The sequence below is a fragment of the Salmo salar genome, chromosome ssa22 (genome assembly GCF_905237065.1).
Source record: "Salmo salar chromosome ssa22, Ssal_v3.1, whole genome shotgun sequence".
In the NCBI taxonomy this organism is placed as follows: domain Eukaryota; kingdom Metazoa; phylum Chordata; class Actinopteri; order Salmoniformes; family Salmonidae; genus Salmo; species Salmo salar.
Genome location: NC_059463.1, coordinates 29,021,043 through 29,045,259, shown reverse-complemented (window position 1 = coordinate 29,045,259; position 24,217 = coordinate 29,021,043). Strand labels below are relative to the sequence as shown.

Below are 24,217 nucleotides of genomic sequence, written 5' to 3'. Positions count from 1 at the left end.
CAAATGACTCAATACATTATTTACCATTAATTTCAATTGGGCACATAATAATTTGAAACACAACCAAAACAAACAGCAAATGCATCCAACCGATTTGTAGAGTCACAAGCTTGATGTATTCATTGCCTGCTATGAATATGGGACCAAATATTTAACTTTTTACTTCTTTAATACACATATAAGTGAATTTGTCCCAATACCTGCTACACTTGTGAGTTTTGGTTTATTTCATACAGTAATTTACAAGTTTTTTCCCCCCAATTTTGTCATTGTATTTTGTTTGGAGTGCTTCATGTGAGCAATTAGGATGTGTCTGTTTTCTCTGTCCTCTGAATTTTGATTCAGCGTGCGGACCTGAGCATGCACAGAAGTAGGCTAAATAGCCTGCTGCAAGCAAATGTATGAAAGTACCCATTTCGCAATGTCTGATTTCTTATTGACTTAACTCACCACCACTAATAAGCTGAGCTTCTCAGTCATTTTTTCTTCACCTCACACAGTAACACAGAACCCAAACCGGCTGCGCGCGTGCGCCATCGTGCGCTATTGTGCATACATTTATTTTGTCCCCCTACACCAACCGCGATCACGACACGCAGGTTAAAATGTCAAAACAAACTCTGAACCAATTACATTAATTTGGGGACAGGTTAAAAAGCATTAAACATGTATGGCAATTTGGCTAGTTAGCTTGTACTTGCTAGCTAATTTATCCTATTTAGCTAAATTGCTGTTGCTAGCTAATTTGTCCTGGGATATAAACATTGAGTTGTTGTTTTACCTGAAATGCACAAGTTCCTCTACTCCGACAATTAATCCACAGATAAAACGGCCAACCGAATCGTTTCTAGTCATCTCTCCTCCTTCCAGGCTTTTTCATCTTTGAACTTACAGTGGGGGAAAAAAGTATTTGATCCCCTGCTGATTTTGTATGTTTGCCCACTGACAAAGAAATGATCAGTCTATAATTTTAATGTTAGGTTTATGTGAACAGTGAGAGACAGAATAACAACAAAAAAATCCAGAAAAACGCATGTTAAAAATGTTATAAATTGATTTGCATTTTAATGAGGGAAATAAGTATTTGACCCCCTCTCAATCAGAAAGATTTCTGGCTCCCAGGTGTCTTTTATACAGGTAATGAGCTGAGATCAGGAGCACACTCTTAAAGGGAGTGCTCCTAACCGCAGCTTGTTACCTGTATAAAAGACACCTGTCCACAGAAGCAATCAATCAATCAGATTCCAAACTCTCCACCATGGCCAAGACCAAAGAGCTCTCCAAGGACGTCAGGGACAAGATTGTAGACCTACACAAGGCTGGAATGGGCTACAAGACCATCGCCAAGCAGCTTGGTGAGAAGGTGACAACAGTTGATGCGATTATTCGCAAATGGAAGAAACACAAAAGAACTGTCAATATCCCTCGGCCTGGGGCTCCATGCAAGATCTCACCTCGTGGAGTTGCAATGATCATGAGAACGGTGAGGAATCAGCCCAGAACTACACGGGAGGATCTTGTCAATGATCTCAAGGCAGCTGGGACCATAGTCACCAAGAAAACAATTGGTAACACACTACGCCGTGAAGGACTGAAATCCTGCAGCGCCCGCAAGGTCTCCCTGCTCAAGAAAGCACATATACATGCCCGTCTGAAGTTTGCCAATGAACATCTGAATGATTCAGAGGACAACTGGTGAAATTGTTTTGGTCAGATGAGACCAAAATGGAGCTCTTTGGCATCAACTCAACTCGCCGTGTTTGGAGGAGGAGGAATGCTGCCTATGACCCCAAGAACACCATCTCCACCGTCAAACATGGAGGTGGAAACATTATGCTTTGGGGGTGTTTTTCTGCTAAGGGGACAGGACAACTTCACCGCATCATTTGACGGGGCCACGTACTGTCAAATCTTGGGTGAGAACCTCCTTCCATCAGCCAGGGCATTGAAAATGGGTCGTGGATGGGTATTCCAGCATGACAATGACCCAAAACACATGGCCAAGGCAACAAAGGAGTGGCTCAAGAAGAAGTACATTAAGGTCCTGGAGTGGCCTAGCCAGTCTCCAGACCTTAATCTCATAGAAAATCTGTGGAGGGAGCTGAAGCTTCGAGTTGCCAAACGTCAGCCTCGAAACCTTAATGACTTGGAGAAGATCTGCACAGAGGAGTGGGACAAAATCCCTCCTGAGATGTGTGCAAACCTGGTGGCCAACCACAAGAAATGTCTGACCTCTGTGATTGCCACCAAGTACTAAGTCATGTTTTGCAGAGGGGTCAAATACAAAATCATTTTATAACATTTTTGACATGCGTTTTTCTGGATTTTTTTGTTACTTGCAACCTCATGCTAATCACATTAGCCAACATTAGCTCAACTGTCCCGCAGGGGACCCACCAATCCTGAAGAAGATGACTAAATGAAAAAGCGCATCCTTCAGATCCATGGATGTGAACCAATCTTTGGTTAGGTTGGATGGGGAGTGTTGTTGCACAGCTATTTTCAGGTCTCTCCAGAGCTGTTTGATTTGGTTCAAGTCTAGGGTCTGGCTGAGTCACTCAAGGACATTCAGAGACTTGTCCCAAAGCCACTCCTGCGGTGTCTTGGCTCTGTGCTTAGGGTCGTTTTCCTGTGGGAAGGTGGACCTTCGCCCCAGTCTGTGGTCCTGTGCGCTCTGGAGCAGATTTTCATCAAGGATCTCTCTGTACTTTGCTCCGTTCATCTTTCCCTCGATTCTGACTAGTCTCCCAGTCCCTGCCGCTGAAAAAATCTCCCCACAACATGATGTTGCCACCACCATCCTTCAACGTAGGGATGGTGCCAGGTTTCCTCCAGACATGACACTTGAAATTCAGGCCAAAGAGTTCAATCTTGCTTTCATCAGACAAGAGAATCTTGTTTCTCATGTTCTGAGAGTCCTTTAGGTGCTTTTTGGCAAACTCTAAGTGGGCTGTCATGCGCATTTTACTGAAGAGTGGCATCTGTCTGGCCACTCTACCATAAAGGCCTGATTGGTGGAGTCCTGCAGAGATGGTTGTACTTCTGGAAGGTTCTCCATCTTCACAGAGGAACTCTGGAGCTCTGTGAGAGTGAATATCGGGTTCTTGGTCACCTCCCTGACCAAGGCCCTTTTCCGAATGCTCAGTTTGGCCGGGCAGCCAGCTCTAGGAAGAGTCTTGGTGGTTCCAAACTTCTTTCATTTAAGAATGATGGAGGTCACTGTGTTCTTGGGGGCCTTTCAATGTTGCATAAATGTTTTGGTACCCTTCCCCAGATCTGTTGCTCATCACAATCCTGTCGTGGAGTTCTATGTACAATTCCTTCGACCTCATGGCTTGGATTTGCTCTGACATTCACTGTCAACTGTAGGACCTTATATAGACAGGTGTGTGCCTTGGGCTCCAATCAAGTTGTAGAAACATCTCAAGGATGATCAATGGAAACAGGATGCACCTGAGCTCAATTTTGAGTCTCATACCAAAGGGTCTGAATACTTATGTAAATAAGGTATATATGTATTTTATTTTAAATACATTTCCAAAAAATTATAAAATCTGTTTTTGCTGTGTCATTATGGGCTATTGTGTGTAGATTGATGAGGAAAACAATTAATTTTAGAATAAGGCTGTAATGTAGCAAAATGTGGAGAAAGGGAAGGGGTCTGAATACTTTCTGAATGCACTGTAAAAACATTTACAATACATTCCGTTCTTAGCATCAACAAAACTCTATCCTCAATCTTGTTAAGTGTGTTCAGGTGTGTTGGCCGTGCCCTCTAATTGGCCACACATCTTAATGTGTGCTTGTTTCCTTTGAAATGGAGACTGTTTGAAAAGACCAAAATGAATGTATGTGTAAAAAAACATTGTATTCTCGCTCCATCATGGTGGTGCAGTGGACTAATTTTATGGATAGAGAACAGAAGACTATAGGTTTCAATCTCACTGATGTCGTGTCACAATAAAAAAAAAGTGTTTGCACGATTAAAGCCCAAGGAAATTAATTTCCATGTGTCCTATCTGTGATTGGAGTAAAAAAAAGTTCACCGAAAATAAGCTAGCAGTGTTATTAAAACACTTATTGAAATATTCAGTAAAAGTTAAGGAAGTTTAAAAGAAACTGAAAATAACCTACAGTTTCCGTTCTCAGAGCATTAATAAAACTTCCCAGGAAAACTTTCAAGGAACCAGAGTAAAACGTTCTCAGAACCTTCCTGCAACCTAAAAATAAAAGTTCCCTGAACAGATGAAATATCCACTTTAAAAAACGTTCAGTTTTAACGGTCAGGAAACGTATGGCTTCATTCCCACAACCAATGTGAAACCAAAACATACATTTCCACAACTTCCAAGAAACCAAACGTGCTAGCTGGGTATAAATTAAAAGTGAACAGTACCAGAGAAATGGCCATGTTATTAACAATGTTACCGCCAATGTGGTGACTCCTAAAAACGGCTGTGTCAGACTTTTACAGAAGATCTCTGTCTCAGCTTTTCTCTGGGCCCGATACCCCATTTTTATGATTACAGCTTAAATCAATGTGCTAACGGTACATAGTTAGAGTCTGGGAGGTGGCCAAAGTGGCAGCAAAGAGCCACAAAGAGCTTAAGCCACTGCTAAGATCAGCAGAACAAAATCAAACGTTAATGTTGGGGCTTCCTAATCAGAACAGTGTGTTCGAGATCATACTCTTTTCCATAGTCTAAAGGCTTAGTTAATGGAATTCATTCTGTGGTGTGAGTGAGTGACAGCACTTGTATTAGCCCACTAATGCTAAGTTAGGAGTACAGGAAACAATGGTTAGGATAGAATGTGTGATTAGGGCTGGCTTTGGCTGTCATGATTTACATCAGCTGCTTTTCCATCACTACAAGACAGACTTACAGACAGACAGTGTCTCAGTCAGCTAGCTCTTGCACTCTCTCAAGGCCTCATTCGTCTCCCAAGAAAACTCTTCACTCTTGTCTTCCTCTCTCTCCTCTCAAACTATTTTACTGTGTGTTCGTCCCTCCATCTCCTGCCTCTCAATTCCTCTCACTCTTTCTCACTCCTTTTCCCCTTTGTACCTCTTCCTTTCCTCGTTTTCACTGTCATTGCAATGTCTCACTGGAATCCAAATATACAGTGGGGTCAGCCAGTGTATACCATTCTGTAAACACCAACTCCTTACCCCCTGAGAGAGAAGACAGGGTGGGCCGGACTCAGCCCAGCACAGCATGAGTTTAAAACTCATATCCACACTCTCGTTGAGGACATATACAGTATGTGTTAACATAAACCTCCTCCAATATGTTTACCCCTTTCTCCCTGCAGACCCACTCCACACTCTTGTTCCTCCTCTTCCTGTCTCTCTCTCAGTGATGATATCACATCGGTAGGCTGACTCGATGGCTGTGTCAGCTGTCGCGTGTGAACTATTTTAGGACGTCTAATCAACAGCTCTCTCCATAGCTTAGAATGCCTCCTACCACCCCCCCCCCCCACCCACCACCACCCCTCATACACACACACACACACACACACAGATAGCACCTCTGTAGATAAACAGTGTCCGAGCCAAAGTATCTTGTTCTTTCTATTTCTTTCTTTGTACTGTGAAGTGAGTTTCCACCTGTGGATTTGTTGATTAAATGTGGTTTATTTCGGCCCGGCATGTGACTCCCTGTGCTACATTGGTATTAATACTTTATCGGCTTAAAACAGATCATTTAAGCACATTTTTGTGAGGTGGAAAGGCAATATCCACATGAGAGCTCTGTGTGGGTTAGAAAGCAGTAAATGGCCTGGTTGCTGTGGTATTAAAGCTGGTACTGGGAAATGGAGTACTGTTAATACATTAATCTATAAATTCAAGGTATTCTAAGGAAGTAACCAATAGAAAAACCTGTGCTTAAATCAAGTCGGACTAAATTACCTCAATAACTGAATAACCAAAACCTCTCTCTCTCTGTATCCCCTGTAGAGTCGTACTCTGTGGCCGGCAGTGAGGGCAGCATCACTCCATCCGTAGGCTCTGTGGCCCCCCAGGCCTCTGGCATCTCCAGCCCCTGCTCTCCCTCCTCCCCTGGTGGGTCACGGCACTCCGTCAGTGCCCTGAAGAAGTGGCTCACCAACCCTGTCCGCAAGCTGAGCGTGGGGGGAGGAGGAGGAGTGAAAGGAGGAGGGGGATGCAAGGAGGACAGGCAGGTCCACAGGCTGGATGGGAAGCATCCCTCTCCCCTCCTCCCTAACGGCCAAGCCCTTGGAAGGCCTCTGGAGCAGGGGGAGAACTACACCATCCTCCCCTGCACTGATGTGGACTTGGTGAGGCATTACTCTCTACTATAGCCTTGGAATCCACACAGAGGTTTTTATAAAAAAGATTGTGATAACGTCACTTCAGGACAAACCCCTGACGCCAATGACTTAATATGAATGCCCAAGTAACGTGAATAGGTTACGTGTGTGTGTGTGTGTGTGTGTGTGTGTGTGTGTGTGTGTGTGTGTGTGTGTGTGTGTGTGTGTGTGTGTGTATATATATATGTGTGTGCGTGTATGTGTATGTTGTGTGTTGTGCAGGGGAATGATGGCCTGGTGAGTCCAGCAGCATACTCTCCAACACACCCTCTCTGTCACAGCTACCTATCTGACCTACTACAGGACAGGGATACACACAGTCTGGTAAGGGTTACACACATACACGCACACACACAGTCCTTTAGGTGCCTTTTGGCAAACTCTAAGCAGTCTGTCATGTGTCTTTTACTGAAGAGTGGCTTCCGTCTGGCCACTAAACCATAAAGGCCTGATTGGTGGAGTGCTGCAGAGATAGTTGTCCTTCTGGAAGGTTCTCCCATCTCCACAGAGGAACTCTGGAGCTCTGTCAGAGTGAACATCGGGTTCTTGATCACCTCCCTGACCAAGGCCCTTCTCCCCCAATTGCTCAGTTTGGCTCGGAGGCCAGCTCTAGGAAGAGTCTTGGTGGTTCCAAACTTCTTCCATTTAAGAATGATGGAGGCCACTGTGCTCTTGGGGACCTTCAATGCTGCAGAAATGTTTTGGTACCCTTCCCCAGATCTGTGTCACGACACAATCCTGTCTCGGGAGCTCTACGGACAATTCCTTCAACCTCATCACTTGGTTTTTGCTCTGACATGCACTGTCAACTGTGGGACCTTATATAGACAGGTGTGTTTCTTTCCAAATCATGTCCAATAAACTGAATTTACCACAGGTGGACTCCAATCAAGTTGTAGAAACATCTCAAGGATGATCAATGGAAACAGGATGCACCTGAGCTCAATTTAGAATCTCATAGCAAAGGGTCTGAAAACTTATGTAAATAAGGTATTTGTCTTTTCTATTTTTTATAAATTTGCAAAAATTCTAACAACTTGTTTTTGCTTTGTCATTATGGGGTATTGTGTGTAGATTGCTGAAGATTCTTTAAAAATATATATATTTTAGAATAAGGCTGTGACGTAACGAAATGTGGAAAAGGTCAACGGGTCTGAATACTTTCCGAAGGCACTGTTATTGCAATTTTATTGCATTCCTTTTTGTAAAATATGTTTTCATTTTAGTTTAATTATTAAATATATTCTTAACTCTTCATAAAACTGCATTCTTGGTTAAGGGCTTGTAAGTAAGCATTTCACGGGAAGGTCTACACTTGTTGTTTTCGGCAGATGTGACAAATACAATTTGATTGTTAGAGCTCTGTACACAAAGGCTGATTCTGTGGCGATTTAGAGAACAAAGAGATACAGTGAGGGATTTTTTTTTTGATCCCCTGCTGATTTTGTACGTTTGCCCACTGACAAAGAAATGATCAGTCTATAATTTTTATGGTAGGTTTATTTGAACAGTGAGAGACAGAATAACAACAAAAAAATCCAGAAAAACGCATGTCAAAAATGTTATAAATTGATTTGCATTTTAATGAGGGAAATAAGTATTTGACCCCCTCTCAATCAGAAAGATTTCTGGCTCCCATGTGTCTTTTATACAGGTAACAAGCTGAGATTAGGAGCACACTCTTAAAGGGAGTGCTCCTAATCTCAGCTTGTTACCTGTATAAAAGACACCTGTCCACAGAAGCAATCAATCAGATTCCAAACTCTCCACCATGGCCAAGACCAAAGAGCTCTCCAAGGATGTCAGGGACAAGATTGTAGACCTACACAAGGCTGGAATGGGCTACAAGACCATCGCCAAGCAGCTTGGTGAGAAGGTGACAACAGTTGATGTGATTATTCGCAAATGGAAGAAACACAAAAGAACTGTCAATCTCCCTCGGCCTGGGACTCCATGCAAGATCTCACCTCGTGGAGTTGCAATGATCATGAGAACGGTGAGGAAACAGCCCAGAACTACACGGGAGGATCCTGTCAATGATCTCAAGGCAGCTGGGACCATAGTCACCAAGAAAACAATTGGTAACACACTACGCCGTGAAGGACTGAAATCCTGCAGCGCCCGCAAGGTCCCCCTGCTCAAGAAAGCACATATACATGCCCGTCTGAAGTTTGCCAATAAACATCTGAATGATTCAGAGGACAACTGGGTGAAAGTGTTGTGGTCAGATGAGACCAAAATGGAGCTCTTTGGCATCAACTCGCCGTGTTTGGAGGAGGAGGAATGCTGCCTATGACCCCAAGAACACCATCCCCACCGTCAAATATGGAGGTGGAAACATTAGGCTTTAGGGGTGTTTTTCTGCTAAGGGGAAAGGACAACTTCACCGCATCAAAGGGATGATGGACGGGGCCATGTACCGTCAAATCTTGGGTGAGAACCTCCTTCCCTCAGCCAGGGCATTGAAAATGGGTCGTGGATGGGTATTCCAGCATGACAATGACCCAAAACACACGGCCAAGGCAACAAAGGAGTGGCTCAAGAAGAAGCACATTAAGGTCCTGGAGTGGCCTAGCCAGTCTCCAGACCTTAATCCCATAGAAAATCTGTGGAGGGAGCTGAAGGATAGAGTTGCCAAACGTCAGCCTCGAAACATGAATGACTTGGAGAAGATCTGCAAAGAGGAGTGGGACAAAATCCCTCCTGAGATGTGTGCAAACCTGGTGGCCAACTACAAGAAACATCTGACCTCTGTGATTGCCAACAAGGGTTTTGCCACCAAGTACTAAGTCATGTTTTGCAGAGGGGTCAAATACTTATTTCCCACATTAAAATGCAAATCAATTTAGAACATTTCTGACATGAGTTTTTCAGGATTTTTTTGTTGTTATTCTGTCTCTCGCTGTTGAAATTATAGACTGATCATTTCTTTGTCAGTGGGCAAACATACAAAATCAGCAGGGGATCAAATACATTTTTCCCTCACAGTATTACAGCTGTCAGAGCATTCATTTCCCTGTTAGTCAAACACGGGCACTGAGGCTGAAACAACTCACTTTAAAACCCCTATCAATATTCAATAAGGAGAGAGTGGGGGGAGGTGGCGAAAGAGGGAAAGAGGGATGAGAGAGAGGGAGGGAGAGGGAGGGAGAGAAAGAGGAGAGAGAGAGAGAGAGAGAAATAACAAAAGAAAGTAAGAGAGGTAGAGAGAGAAAGAGAGAAAAAGAATCCTGACCCACAGAGAAAGCGGAGGAGAATTAACCATAAATAGATGTAAGGTCAGAAAACATCAAGTCTGTCCTCATGTAACCTGAGATACCTCTGTTGCTGGGCAACCGCTTATTGGTTAATGCAAAAATCCTGGAAATTAGAGCATTAACATTCAAACAGAACACATAAGCAATGCTAGAGTCATCAAACAAACCAGAGGAGTATGCTAAATTAGTATAGCTAATGTTTATAAAACATAACAGTTTCCCCCGCAAATCCATAGTCACTGGGAATGCTGTACAGTATATTCAGTGTATCTGGCAGTAACTCCCATTCACCCAAACATTATCTTCAAAGAACAACTTTGCCTTATCAGTTATTTCACGCACATGCACACAAAAACACATAAATACACACACACGCACACACGCTCTCGCCCTCAAACAATCAGGAAAAAACTCTCACCACTTTAAATCTAAAGAACATTTAAGAAAGCCCTGTGCAGTGGGATCAATCCTGTGGGATTTTCCAGGCTGCATCTGGAAGTGATCAAGCAGCGAGGCAGCAGATCAGCCCCGGACAGCCTAATGCGTCCACAGACTCACTGGGGAGCTGAAAACAGGTTCAGAGCTGGGGGTGGAGGGCTGGAGGGGTGGGTGGAGGGGGGTTAGTAGAGTAGAGGTCCAGGGAAGACTAAGACGTGGGTGTTAGAGAAAGAGCTACAGGGATGCTGGATATAACATGGTTAGGGAGCAGGGGTAGGGGTAGAGAGGGGTTGAGGGAGACGTGGGTAATAGGGATAGAAGAGAAACCAGGGGAGGCTGTCAAGGGGAGGAAATAGGGAGGTAGAGGGGGACTGGAGGTCAGAACAGGGTGTCTTGGGTGAGTCTAGGTCAGGCTTAGAGAGACTGGAGAATTCACGGGACGGAAGAAGAGGAAATGGGGGGGGGCTTGAGGAAGTGCTAGGGGGAATGGCCAGGCTGGAAATGTTTTCTCAATCCCTCCCCCCTCTTAACTCTTACTGAAACTCCAGCGTTTACACCCCATGACACATTCTAACCACTGAAACGCTCCATGAGGGTCAATAAATATCTAAATCTTTAGGACTCTTATCACAGCTCTGCCATTGCCTTTACCTCCCCTTCGCGGTCAGAAGAGATGACCCTGAGCTGAGCTGCCATGAATATGCTACCTCACTAGGTCCATCAGGAGCTCTGCGATCCCTTTAACATAGCTTAGGTACTGGTGAAAAGACCTACTGTCTGTGGGCTGCCTGGCAGTGGTAACATTAGGATACGAGGAAGCATGAGTCAGACGCGATATGGCTATCATGGACATCAGCACCCATTTGTGTGTGTGTGGCAATTCAGGATCTTGTCATGATTGGGGGTTTTGTTGAGCCTAACCAGGCCTGGATTGGTCACGAAGGAGGTGAAAGTGATGGAAGGATAACTTAACCCAGCATTAAAAACAGGTCATAGAGAGGGAACGTGAGAGAGGAAGTAGGGGGACAAGACAAGGCCAGGAGAGAGAGAGAGAAAGAGAGAGAGAGATAGAACTGGTCCATAAATTGACAATGGGGAGTGTTAGTGTAGTAGAGAGAGGGGTTGAGCGGTGGTGCAGATAAATACAGGGGTGGCTGAAGTCTTAGAAAGAGAAGATTACATTCTTATTCCTATTCAGAGATTAGCCTGTATTTGAGGTGAAGACTTATTTATTCTTTGAAATATTAATCTCTTGCTATTTCAGCCTGCTATCACCTAGGCAAGAAAGAGAGAAAGGAAAATAAATGGAAAAGTGCTTATTGCTATCAGAGTACAGGGGGTGTAGACTAAGTGTCACGGCAGGCAGTTTTTTTTCAGAGGGGATAAGTAGTGAGGAGTCTCCCTCCTGGAATAGCCTACAGGGTGCTGGAGTTGTCCTGAGGAGTCTCCCTCCTGGAACAGCCTACAGGATGCTGGAGTTGCCCTGAGGAGTCTCCCTCCTGGAACAGCCCACAGGGTGCTGGCCTTGTCTTGAGGAGTCTACCTACTTCCTCCCTCTCCTTCCCATGGACGTCTGCTTCCTGGATTAGGAGCTACCAGCCATAGGTCCAATTCATGAACTGTCTGTCGGGCCTGGACTCTATGCTTTTTTTGTATAGCAGACATATGCTTACAGTCAACAGACCTGGAGTGAATACATGTATGAGCTCACCTCTCCACCCTCTTCTTTCAGAACCAACATTATTCCACTATTCTCCCAGGAGAAGAAGATGGCTCCTCCCTGATTGATGACTCGACCAGCCAATGGTCAGCCACCATGGACAGTGAGGAGGACAGGAGGAGTGCCTTAGAGAAGAGCATGTAGGTGGTTGTGACCTCCACGTGAACCCACAATGTGTCCAGTCTTGTGGTCCCTATCCCATTAATGGACTGTCAGTTTTCCACCACAGTATAATGCAGCATCTAAGTGCTCCTGGTGCTGCAGTCATTAAGTCCCTGGTAGTGTACTATACAGGGAATATGGTGTCAGTTGGGATGTAATTCAGTATGCTGTGTCCTAATGAGAGCTAACGGTGTGATGGAAGTGCTGGCTCCACTCTGGGAGAACCCCATCCCTCACTGTGATGAGAGAAGACGCTGTTTCATGGCTGCCCTCTATTACTACAGCCAACTCATCTCTCTCTCTCTCTCAGATATGTGCTGACAGAGCTGATAGAGACAGAGAAGTTGTATGTGGACGACCTGGGCCTCATAGTAGAGGTGTGTGACAAATCGATCATGTGACATTTTTTATGCTGACCCCCTATTAGTTATTTTTGTGATATAAAGTACAGTACACCTAAAGTCTCCTTTTTTTTGTTATGCCATAGAAGTTATTATGCTATTGTCTCTACCATATTACACAATGATGACTATAGCCAGATGCCCTCCTGTGAAGTAGCAGTACTTCCTGTCCTGAGGTAGTGTGTGTGTCTTCTACTCTGCCCAGGGCTACATGGCCAGCATGGCCACTCACGGGATTCCAGAGGACATGAAGGGCAAAGACAAGATAGTGTTCGGGAACATCCACCAGATCTATGACTGGCATAAAGAGTAGGTCTCACGCTCTTGGCTAAACGTGTGTGTGTATGTGAATGTGAATACTGAGCGCTGTTTATGTGAAGAGCGTGTGTGGAGTGTGTGTGAGAGCTCACTGAGACTGGAGCATGTTCATCAGCACGTATCATATAAGTCTGATGCTCTCACACTGAATCCACATGGCTGTCAGATATTTCCTGTGTGTGTGTGTGTGTGTGTGTGGTCTCGGGAAAGCCTGTCAGAGCTGTTTCTCTCGCTCCTTCTGTGTTTCTGTGTGTATCTGTTTCCATGTGTATAGTTGCGTGTGTATCTGTGTGTCTCTTCCCCTCTGCCTGTGTGTGTGTAGACGAGTGTATATTGGTGTTCGACCCTCCTCTCTGCTCTGTGTGTCACAGCTATCTCCTGGGGGAGCTGGAGAAGTGTGTGTCTGAGCCCGACAGACTGGCCCAACTCTTCATCAAGCATGTGAGTCTGTGTGTGTGTGTGCATTCGTGTATGTGTTTGCATAAGTGTAACTCTTTGTTTGCGGGCGCACCATGACAACCTAGCCCCTTACATGGTCTTTGATTCTGTTTTCTTGTATTTGGAATGAAGTTCCAGGGTGTCCCTCTGTGTGTCTGGTAAGAAGTCCTGGTCTCTTCAGAGTACTACTGTGTTTACTGTCCCCGTCTCTGGTTCACTGCCATCCAGATGTGTCTTGATCGTTCAGGCTGCCTGGAGGAGAGGAGAGGCGAAAGCCAGTAGAATAATAATAAGTGCAGGCATAATTATCCTACAGGGCTTTGTGCTGTGCTACGGTCAGCTAACAGGTCCAGTTACAAAGAGCCAGTGTTCAAACGCCAGGCTGTTTGTGAAACTGCAGAACCAAATGAGCCATAATGACAGATAAATGACATTCAAAGCAAATAAACAGCTGTGTTTGTACTTAGTGCACACACACAAACACACAGACGTGCGCATAACACACACACACACACACACACACACACACACACACACACACACACACACACACACAGCTGGGTTTGTGTGTGAAGGTCAGGATCTCACAGAAAAAATGAGGCCGAGTGAGAAGAGCAGGACCTTGGCAGGAAATAGTCCATGCACACATACACACATTCTTACATTATTTTCTATAGACACACGCACATACTCGCTCTCTTTCTCTCTCCCACTTCCCTGTCTCTCTCTCTCTGTTCCTTCATTAGTCCAGCAAGTTTATTAAGCAACAGTGAATTAAACGATTCTTCCCAAGCTGCCGGAACCATTTAATAAGGCAAAGTTCCTCCTCTTATTTAACAGATTTCAAAAGGGCCTGGAGGGGAAGGAGAACCGAGTCAAACAGAGGAATAAGAGGGTTAGAGCATCCATAATGGGGGAGACACTTAGCCTACACACCAACACACACACAGACCTGCTCACACACAGGGACCACAGGCGCCACCATCTGGTATAGCTCTCTCATCATCTCTGTGTTTGTTTTTGGACCTCTAGGAGCGGCGTCTCCACATGTACGTAGTGTACTGTCAGAACAAGCCCAAGTCAGAGCACATTGTCTCAGAGTATATCGAGACCTACTTCGAGGTGAGTGACTCTTCACAGTACAACTACAAGGACAGTTTAAGAGCACTTGAATCCCACTCAGGCATCATTCTAGCCCAATTCCTCTTATTTCTCTAACTCTGGTTTGGGTTGTTTGTATCTTAAGTGCTAATTCTATGTCTGTTTATGTCTGACTGACCCAAACCTGCCCTTAGTTCTGTATGTCTTCCCACTGGGCACAGACGTCAGTTCAACATCTAGTTTTGATTTACATTTGGTTGAGTTGTCAACTAACTTGAATTCAATGTGAAATCAACAAAAAAAGACGTTTTCTGAAAATCCAATCAGTTTTCCATGTTGATTGAACATCATCACATACATTTTTTGTTGTTGAAATGGCGTTGAAACAACGTTGATTCAATCCATTTTTGTTCAGTGGGTTCTGTCTGACTGACCCGAAGCTGCCCTTAGTTATGTGTGTGTCCTATGTGTGTGTTGCTATGAGGAGCTAACCTGTCTGGTTCTGTAGGAGCTGAGGCAGCAGCTGGGCCACAGACTACAACTCAACGACCTGCTCATCAAACCAGTACAGAGGATCATGAAATACCAACTACTGCTCAAGGTGTGTGTGTGTGTGTGTTTGCGTGCGCTTCTGTATGTGTACTTGTCCAAGCGCGTCGGCCTGTGTGCCTGTGTGCATATACGTGTGTGTTTGAAATCCCTCTGGAATATGGAAAAGAACTGGTATAATTAGCATGATGTCATCTAGCCCTAGCTGATTTGAGTCATCGTGTAATGGAGCTGTATTGAATGACGTGTCACTGGAAGAGATGAAGAGAAAGAAAGGCAGGAAGAAAGACAAATTGTGAGTGACTGGAGAATAAGCAGCCTGCCCCCCCAGCATTGTGGGAGCTTTTACTGTGATTTAGAGATGAATGTTGAAAGCTTTTGTCCCAAGAGTCCCAAGTCCTCTTATCAGCTCCCTCATCTCACTGTGGATAATATGTCGCTCTTACATGATGAAACACAAGATACACTACAGTCCCATTTTGTTCAGAAATCCCTCTGAAACATTCAGTAACTATTCTCTGATTGGCTCCCTCAGGACTTCCTGAAGTACTACACCAAAGCAGGAAGGGATACCTCAGAGCTGGAGGTGAGAGTTCTCCCAAAACCATGGTACAAACAGTCATGGTCAAAACATTTCCAACACTTACTTGTGATATTACTGTGAACTGCACACAGAGTTCTCTCTCATGTACACAGCTCTGTTGGAGAACGAGAAAAAAAATACTGTTTTAAGTTGCAAACCATAATTCTCTCTCCCCCCCCTCCCTCTCTCTTCCCCCCCCTCTCCCCCTCTCTCTCCCCCCTCTCTACCCTCCCTCCACACACAGAGAGCGGTGGAGGTGATGTGTTTCGTGCCCAAGCGCTGTAATGATATGATGAATGTGGGCAGGCTGCAGGGCTTTGAGGTGAGATATCAGACACCAGACGCTGTTTTCTAGTACAGTTGGCAAGCATGTATGAGATTACTGAAAACAGGTGGAAACCAGTTTGATATCACTTGTCAAACAAAAACATTATACATGATGAGTACAGAAAAGTATGTAAATGTATTCACTCACTACTGTAAGTCGCTCTGGATAAGAGTGTCTGCTATATGACTCAAATGAGTGTTTTTCTTTCTTTCTCTCTCAGGGGAAGATCACAGCCCAGGGGAAGCTGCTCCAGCAGGACACCTTTACAGTCAGTGAGCAGGACAGCAGCTTCCTGTCTCGTGCCAAGGAGAGGCGTGTCTTCCTGTTTGAACAGCTGGTCATTATCAGTGAGCCAATCGACAGGAAGAAAGGCTTCTCTCTGCCAGGGTACACATTTAAAAACAGCATCAAGGTAAGAATGACGGAGTACTGTGTGTGTTTGTGTTTCTGGGCGCGCGTGTGTGTGTGTGTGTGTGTGTGTGTGTGTGTGTGTGTGTGTGTGTGTGTGTGTGTGTGACCCTTGTCTCTCTCTACTGCAGCTCAGTTGTCTGGGTGTGGAGGACCACTGTGAGGAGGACCCATGTCGTCTGGTGCTGACGTCCCGCGGGCCCGATGGGAGCGTGACGCGCTTCGTCCTACAGGCATCGTCCCCTGAGACGCGGAGGGCCTGGGTCAACGACCTGGTCCAGATCCTGGAGACACAGAGGAACTTCCTCAACGGTACTGCTGCTGACAGCTGGACCCAGGGCCACATACATCATGTGTTCCAAATGACATCCTATTCCCTATTTAGTGTACTACTTTTTTCTCTGATGTTTACACAAGTATACAAAACATTTCCATGACATAGACTGACCGGGTGAATCCAGGTAAAAGCTAGGACCCCTTATTGAAGTCACTTGTTCAATCCACTTCAATCGGTGTAGATGAAGGGGAGGAGACCGGTTAAAGATGGATTTTAAAGCCTTGAGACAAGTGAGACATGGATTGTGTGTCTGCCATTCAGAGAGTGAATGGGCAAGAAAAACTATTGAAGTGCCTTTGAACGGGGTATGGTAGTAGGTGCCAGGCGCACTGGTTTGAGTGTGCCAAGAACTGCAACACTACTTGGTTTTTCACACTCAACAGTTTCCTGTGTGCATCAAGAATGGTCCACCACCCAAAGGACATCAAGCAAACTTGACACAACTGTGGGAAGCATTGGAGTCAACACGGGCCAGCATCCCTGTGGAACCCTTTCAACACCTTGTAGAGTCCATGGCTCGACGAATTGAGGCTGTTCTGAGGGCAAAAGGGGGTGCAGCTCAATATTAGGAAGGTGTTCCTAATGTTTTGTACACTCAGTGCATGTTTGAAAATATGATGAAACATTTCAGGATATTTTTAAGCTGTGTTTATTAAGTATTTGCAATAGGGGAGCAACACTGTATCAATTGACTGATTCTGTCGTATATGGATACATTTATAGACGCTCAATAAACAAATGAATAGTACCATTTGTTAAGCATCAACTGCATGATTGTATCTCACTTCTCCCTACAACTAACCTCCTGTCCTCCCCCATCTCCTGTGGTCCATAGCTCTCCAGTCTCCTATAGAGTACCAGCGCAGGGAGTCCAACAGCCTGGGACGAGCCATGAGGGCGCCCGTGGCAACGACCTCTGGCCTGCGACCCCACTCCTCGGCCTCCATTGACCGCCACCGGCTACCTTACCTGCACTCCTACAACACCTCTCTGCCCTCCCTGCACCTGCCCAGCCAGGGACCCACTGCAGACACACAGGTAGGCACTAATAATAGTAGGGAACCGAAGCCCTATTGAATAGGGTGCCATTTGGGAGGCTGACCACAGAAAGTGAAGATACAATAGTGTCAGTAGCCACTGGTAAGAATATATTCCTTCCCTGTGGCTCAGTTGGTAGAGCATGGTGTTTGCAACGCCAGGGTTGTGGGTTCGATTCCCACGGGGGGCCAGTACAAAAAAAAGAAATAATGTATGAAATGTATGCATTCACTACTGTAAGTCGCTCTGGATAAGAGCGTCTGCTAAATGACTAAAGTGTAAATATTTAATCTAATTACCTAATTATTTATCTCTCTCCATGTCTGTCTTTCTCTTACTCACCCCTCTTTTTTCTCTTTCAGTCCCCACTGTACCTTAGCCCTGCAACACCCCGTCCCTCTCACCTCCCTCTGAAGCTCAGCTTGTCCCATGAGGCCAGGCACTGCCAGGGGGTGTCCAACGGCCTGTGCCCCCCTACCCAGCACAGCTTACAGGTATTCAACCACACTACAGAGAAATACAATAAGAACCCACTGACTCCAACACTCGTAGTATAGCAGTGATATACTGCTATCCACATTGACAAAATCCTATTTCTACAGAAATATAATCAAAGCATGATTTACATTACGGGAAAGTCTGAGTTAACTTAGGACTCACTGCCATTTGGGCTCCTGAGTGGCGCAGCGGTCGAAGGCTAGAGTTGTCACTAAAAACCCTGGTTCGATTCCAACTGGCTGTGATTGGGAGTCCCATAGGGCAGCGCACAATTGGCCCAGTGTTGCTGGGGTAGGCCGTCAGTGTAAATAAGAATTTGTTCTTAACTGACTTGCCTAGTTAAATAAAGAAATGTGCCGGATATCTGTCATTAAACTCTCTCATCACTACAGATCAGTGACTAGTTTAGTTTATAAATAGCTGTGAACTCAGCTCTTCCCCAGGTTCTTTACTGTTTTATCATATTATTCCCCTGGCCATTGGCCCGGGTTGTCGTGGTTGCCAGTGCTAGAGGGAAATGACTGGGCCAGTCCTATCCTCTGTCCGAATGGAGATATCCTGTTGTTGTTCCCAGCTGGGGTTACACTACTAACGGCACCCTGGCTGGCTGTCATATTGATCTATGGTCAGTTCCTAGAAATACTATAGAAACCATAAAGATAAAGATTGCTGTCAAGTCCCGCTGATCCCAAGTCAGAAAACTCTGAGGTTGACTTCATCTTCAGCAGACAATCTGATCCTTAGTCAGTTTTGGATAGGCTCAGGGGTTAAAAACATTCCTTTGTCCCAATGTTCTCCAGTCAGTTGCCAGGGATAACTAGCCCAGTGCCCTTACTGGTGGTTTATCTTATTTAGCCAGACTCTCCCCATTAAAATGAGGAAATGGGTTTGATTTCAGGGCTCTTATCAGAGGCTTGTCATGCATGTTTCCACACTTCATTTAGTTCCTCAACTCTTTCTCTCTGGTAGATGCAGACAGGGGGATAGGGAACTTTTGGGGCCTTTGGAAAAAAAAAGTGTAGTCCTGTCACTGGGTTGACGGCCTATCCCAGCCAAACCCGGATGACGCTGGGCCAAATTGTGCACCGCCCTATGGGACTCCCAATCACAGCCGGACGTGATGCAGCCTGGATATGAACCAGGAACTGCAGTGACAGCTCTTGCACTGAGATACAGTGCCTTAGACCGCAGCACCACTCGGGAGCAGATACATACTTACATTTGGAATATGACTCAGACTGCACAGATGTACAAACGGATTATGTAATAAAGGCTTTGATATAAAAGTTGACATATTAGGCCTCTTGGCCCAGGTATGACTCCACTATGTGTATGTAACTGAACACGCTGCCTCTGTCTACTCTGGTCTTCTCAGGGGGGTACTGACTGTTACCATGGAGCCATGCCGGGGGAGGGAGGGGCTTACGCATCACATCGCCCAGGCAACCTGGATCAGCTAACTGAACTCTCTCTGCATGAGCATGAGTGCTGATAACCTGTGATAACCTTTGACTTCACAGCCTGAATGAAGGGGTGTAGGGTGAAGTTGCCCCTAGACGCTGATCTTAGGTCAGTTTAGAATTTCCCCCAGGTTAGGTTTGGGGGATGAGGAAGCTGATCCTAGATCTGTACCTAGTGTAACCTTCACTCCAGAGCGAATGAGGGGGCAGGCTGATAGAGCCCTGGTTAACCTGGCTCCACTCCACTTAGGACAGGCAGGGGGCCTGGGGCGGGGTTAGTTCAGACAGGTTCACTAGCACAACTCTTGTGATTACCCTAATAACATATTACGATTACTATGGTATCTCTAGCTTCTAATTAGGATTTTTTTGTTGGTATTTCTGTTATCGTATTACATTTTCTACTATTTTGTAACCTGTACTTACTATTGGGATGCGAGAAGTGAAGCAGAAATGCAGCCCTCTGGTGTTTCTGTGAGAGAAAAGGAAAAGTAACCAATGGTCTCTGTGTGTGTGTGCATGTTGGTATGCGTGTGACTGGTGGAATGCATCTGCATTGCAACGGTTCCTATTCACACTGGAAACCGTTTCTACAGCATCACTCATATGGTGACATTCTTAACACCATTTGTTTTCATATAGAAATAGACATTTGGGAACTACCACTTAAGTCGCCAGCCCTTTCCTGTTGCTTTTTCTTAAACACGGGGACCATATTACCTTTATGCTACTGCTACGTGTGACAGCTTTTATCACTTTGCACAACAAGGAAAGTAAAACAGCAGTGGGGAGGTAATGCCATATCTATTCTCTGTCCTTCTTCCTAAATAGCTATCCTCCTATTCTGAATTCATCCTCACCATTTCATAAAGCAGCCTTTGGGTCAAGAGTGTTGACATTGTGGGCTGGAGATATATTTGAGCTTGATTGTGGGACTGAATTTGTCCAGGGCTTGAGCAGTCATGATTGTCTAGTCTATCCATTATTACTGTGTTGCTCGGTATGCATACTTTTCCTTCATTTAAGGGGCCACTTTAACCCTGCCATTGTTCCAACGTTATCTGAAGAAAACACACGTAAACCCATACAAAGCCCACTGTAAACTCTGGAGAGAGGGGAAAGGGGAACACGGATAGAGGGCGTGCTCATCTGTCAGTGTCATGAATGGAAATAATCTGCTGTGGGATCATAATAAAAAAACTTTCTGAAACACTGCTGCTGTTTCTCCCCATCATACTTCTGGTCATGTTACGTTATAAGACTGCCAAAAAGAAACTGATAGTGAGATGACTTAAATATCCTGGAAATTCCCAGAATGACCATTTCCTTCACAAAGCCAACACTAACTGTTGCCTTTGTGAGATGAATACTTCCACCACACAGGAACAATAAAAAAGTGAACAATAGCACCGCTAAGCAAGAGTAATTCAATTTATTCAGTATAAGACTAAACAATAACATTTCACATCCACTGGTGATTTGTTTAATGTGCATGCGGTTCATTTTGCCTACCTAACAGGCTTTGGGAGGGTATTGGAAAAATACTACAGGTATTTAGCTTCCTCAAATGGTGAGTTGAGGGACAACTTTAAATGCTCAAAATAGGGCGCTTGGTGATAGATGTCTACCTGATGATAGAAGATGCTCACGCACATGTTCAAATATGCTGTCAACAGTAATTGACAACAGTTGACAAAATGGCTAAACAATCATTTGAGTTATCATTACTTGTCACGTTGTAGAAGTGATTGGAGACAGGCGCAGGAATACGTAATAGGGGGTTTCAATACTCCACCCAAAATACAACATGCCATGAAGAGGAACGGGGACGAATCCCAAAACAAACACGTATACAAAAACACAGGGATGTAACCCAAACTAAAGAGCGAGGTACAACCTCTAATAAATACACGGGATGAGACCCGTAATAACAATGCACAGGACGAGACCCGTAATAACGAGTTCACAAAACACGCAGTGCAAAAGCCAAAACAAAGTACAGGTACTCACAAGAACAACGGACCTGGGAACAATAACCGAACAAAACAATGGTGAACAGAGGGCACATATATACAATTACTAATCAGGGGGAATGGGAACCAGGTGAGCGTAATGAAACAGTCCAGCGATGCCTAGAGTCCGGTGAAGTAGACCTCAGAAGCTGGTGCATGGAATGACCAGCAGTACCGAGGGAATCCGTGACATTACTGAAAGTGTTCAGGCTTTTATTGTTTTACTTGAATGAAACCAAGCTCAAACAGTTTGTTTTACTCAAACATAGTTTTGATTATTTCTGATTTTATACTCATGTAATGTAGATCAGTGTTAATTGAATCACACTATTATTTTGGCTTTCTGACAACCAAATTACAACTAACGTCAGTTATCCTGTGCATCATGCTAAATTGACTAATATATCTAATTAATTTACAATACATTGTATTATATCAATACAAATGTCCCAAAAATACACAGTTAAGAAATAAGGCCAATAAACCGTTACTTTTTACTTATCCAAAATAGAATTTGGTCCTTAATTAGTACAATACATTCTAGTGTGGTGTTATTGAAAACCATAACACCGCATTCAGATATTCTCTACTGGCAGACTGAATGAAAATAGCCATTGTAAACAGCATTACAGCATTATTTCCAAAATTATTTATATTCTGACTTCCTCCCTGATGTCTTTGGTCCCTCTCTGAGACCAGTTATCTCCATTAGAGTTCCATGAGAAAGGAATATTCAACCACCACAACTCTTCTGCTTTTATTGCCAATGTCCACACAGGCAGTCATGCTGAACAGAACAGCCTCTGAAGATCACAGGCCTCCTGCTGGCGGCCCAGTGACAATGCTGGCTACAATGACCATGACAAACATGTTGTCATGACAATGGTTTGATGGTGTAAAGGTTTGTGTGTTTGTAAGAAGTCTCTTTCTCCAGAGAAAGGCCATTGGTCTGCCCTTGACTCTGTCTCCACACTGGCCCTTCTGTGTTTCTGCTCTTTCTGAGGTTCTCATGGCCTGAACTCCACACACACAGAGACAGGAGCTGGGGTTCTCAATAAAACACACCAGACTGACTGCGAGTCACTTGGCTTTTGGTATTTTCTCTACTCCTTCTTGATGTTCCTGGCTGGTCCTCTGGTGCCACCCTGTGGCTGTGGAGCCTCCTGTTGGGTGTCGTGGCTGTCGTGGCCCCTCCCCCCTGGTGGGTCTTCTCGTGTTTTGCCAGGTGGTCGCTCCGCATGAACCTCTTCCCACACGTCTGTCAGCCGAAGCGCTTTTCCCCAGTATGTGTGCGCAGGTGCCTCTGCAGCTCATCTGAGCGTGTGAAGTTCTTCCCGCAGAAGATCCAGCTGCAGATGAAAGGTCGCTCCACGGCATGCCAGCGCAGATGGGCCTTCAGGTGGGAGGTCTTCTTGTACACCTTGCCACACTCGGGCAAGTGGCAGATGTAGAGCCTCCTCTGGCCTGGTTCCTCAGCGTTAGCTGGAGCCCCTGTGCCCCCAGAGGAGGCCTGGCAGTTGGGGCACTTGCAGCGCCTGCAGCAGCGTGTGGAGCCCAGCAGGCACTTGGAGGAGCCTTGGAGGAGGGCTGCAATCTGAGGCTGGTTCCCCAACACCAGCTGTCTGTCCAGGGCAAAGGGGTGAGGGTGGTGATGGTGGCTCTGGCCATGAGGTTGCTGATGACCATGGGGGCTGCTGGTGGTCTGGGGTAATATCCACCACTGCTGACCTTCCTCTGTATGCCGACCAGGGTGGTGGGGGTGTCTTGCTGTGGAACCTTGGAGGAAGTTAGGAAAGTTCTCCCCCATAACATTGTGCTGGGGGTGGAAGAATGGAGTATGAGAGCTAACCTGGACCTGAGGAGCGAGCATCTTCACTGGGGGGAGCTCAAAGGCGTAGGCAGCCGGGGTGGAGGAGGCCTCAGCAGGAGGGGTGAGAGGCAGCTCATGGAGGTGGTGGTGCCGGTGGGGATGAAGGTCCAGTCCGCTCTGGACGTGTCCAGGAAAATGTAGTTTTGGCACTGTCAGAGTTGCCACCTGTTGGACCCCTAGACTGGAGGTCTGGGCCACTTCATTGCCCAATAGCTGGAGCATCCCAGTCATGGAGCTCATGGTCCCTTCATAGGATGAGTGTGGCCGTTCCTGCCCCAGTCCACTGCCCCCCAGCCGGGCTTGGCCACAGGGTCGGGCCAGGAAGGAGGAGAGGGGATGGGGCCCGTTCTCAGGAGAGGAGCTGGGTGTGCGGTCCTATGGGGTATAGAGAGAATGGATGTTAGACATGCTGTACACTATTGAATTGGATATTCCTGAGCAAAAACCACATACAAAATCAAGATATTATAGTGATAACACAGAACTTAGACCTTCTTTCTAATGTGATAATATAGAGAAACTATAGAACAGTGGTGACCTTTTACTGTGGACTTCTACATCTCTATTTCTAAAATATGTGTTATAATTGTATTGATGTAGTCAATGTATTTAATTAACTAAAATAGAGTAAATATTTTAAGGTAAAATACTGCTTCTAACAAATTAATCCAGACGAATTCCTATAAATATATTGGGAGAAAATGTATCAACAATTGCACTTGACAATTTCAAAATGTACTCTAAAGAAGGCTAACACTGAAATGACTCTCCCATACCAAATTCCACTAAAAACAATTCCAACTGATTTTCCTCACCTGTAAGAAAGGGTTTAGAAAGTGGTCGGTCCCCGGAAAAGCGGCCATGACTTTTGCGTGCTTCTGCGGCCAACTTAGTTTTTTAACTGGTCTCAGCACAAAGTCAGTCTAATTTTCTGAAGAAAAAAAAAAACTTCATAACGTGTTT

The 24,217-nt window shown here is 45.2% G+C and overlaps 1 protein-coding gene and 1 pseudogene across 2 annotated transcripts in view; one reads left to right on the top strand and one right to left on the bottom strand.

Moving 5' to 3' along the window:
* Positions 1–20,587, top strand: part of LOC106583226 (rho guanine nucleotide exchange factor 25) — a 49,818-nt gene extending 29,231 nt beyond the window's left edge. Inside the window, exons 2-16 of one of the 2 annotated variants that reach the window (XM_014167150.2) lie at positions 5,963–6,303; positions 6,559–6,660; positions 11,764–11,891; positions 12,224–12,290; positions 12,520–12,623; positions 13,004–13,073; positions 14,103–14,192; positions 14,680–14,772; positions 15,256–15,306; positions 15,548–15,625; positions 15,852–16,043; positions 16,171–16,351; positions 17,212–17,414; positions 17,777–17,908; positions 19,288–20,587. In XM_014167150.2, coding sequence (XP_014022625.1) covers positions 5,963–6,303; positions 6,559–6,660; positions 11,764–11,891; positions 12,224–12,290; positions 12,520–12,623; positions 13,004–13,073; positions 14,103–14,192; positions 14,680–14,772; positions 15,256–15,306; positions 15,548–15,625; positions 15,852–16,043; positions 16,171–16,351; positions 17,212–17,414; positions 17,777–17,908; positions 19,288–19,404 — 1,949 coding nt within the window. In that variant the 3' untranslated portion in view covers positions 19,405–20,587. The remainder of the gene's footprint in view (positions 1–5,962; positions 6,304–6,558; positions 6,661–11,763; positions 11,892–12,223; positions 12,291–12,519; positions 12,624–13,003; positions 13,074–14,102; positions 14,193–14,679; positions 14,773–15,255; positions 15,307–15,547; positions 15,626–15,851; positions 16,044–16,170; positions 16,352–17,211; positions 17,415–17,776; positions 17,909–19,287) is intronic. The other variant, XM_014167151.2, reaches the window with a different exon arrangement.
* Positions 20,588–22,435: 1,848 nt separating this feature from the next.
* LOC106583227 (transcription factor Sp5-like) lies at positions 22,436–24,117 on the bottom strand (annotated as a pseudogene).
* Between the last annotated feature and the right edge of the window lie 100 nt (positions 24,118–24,217).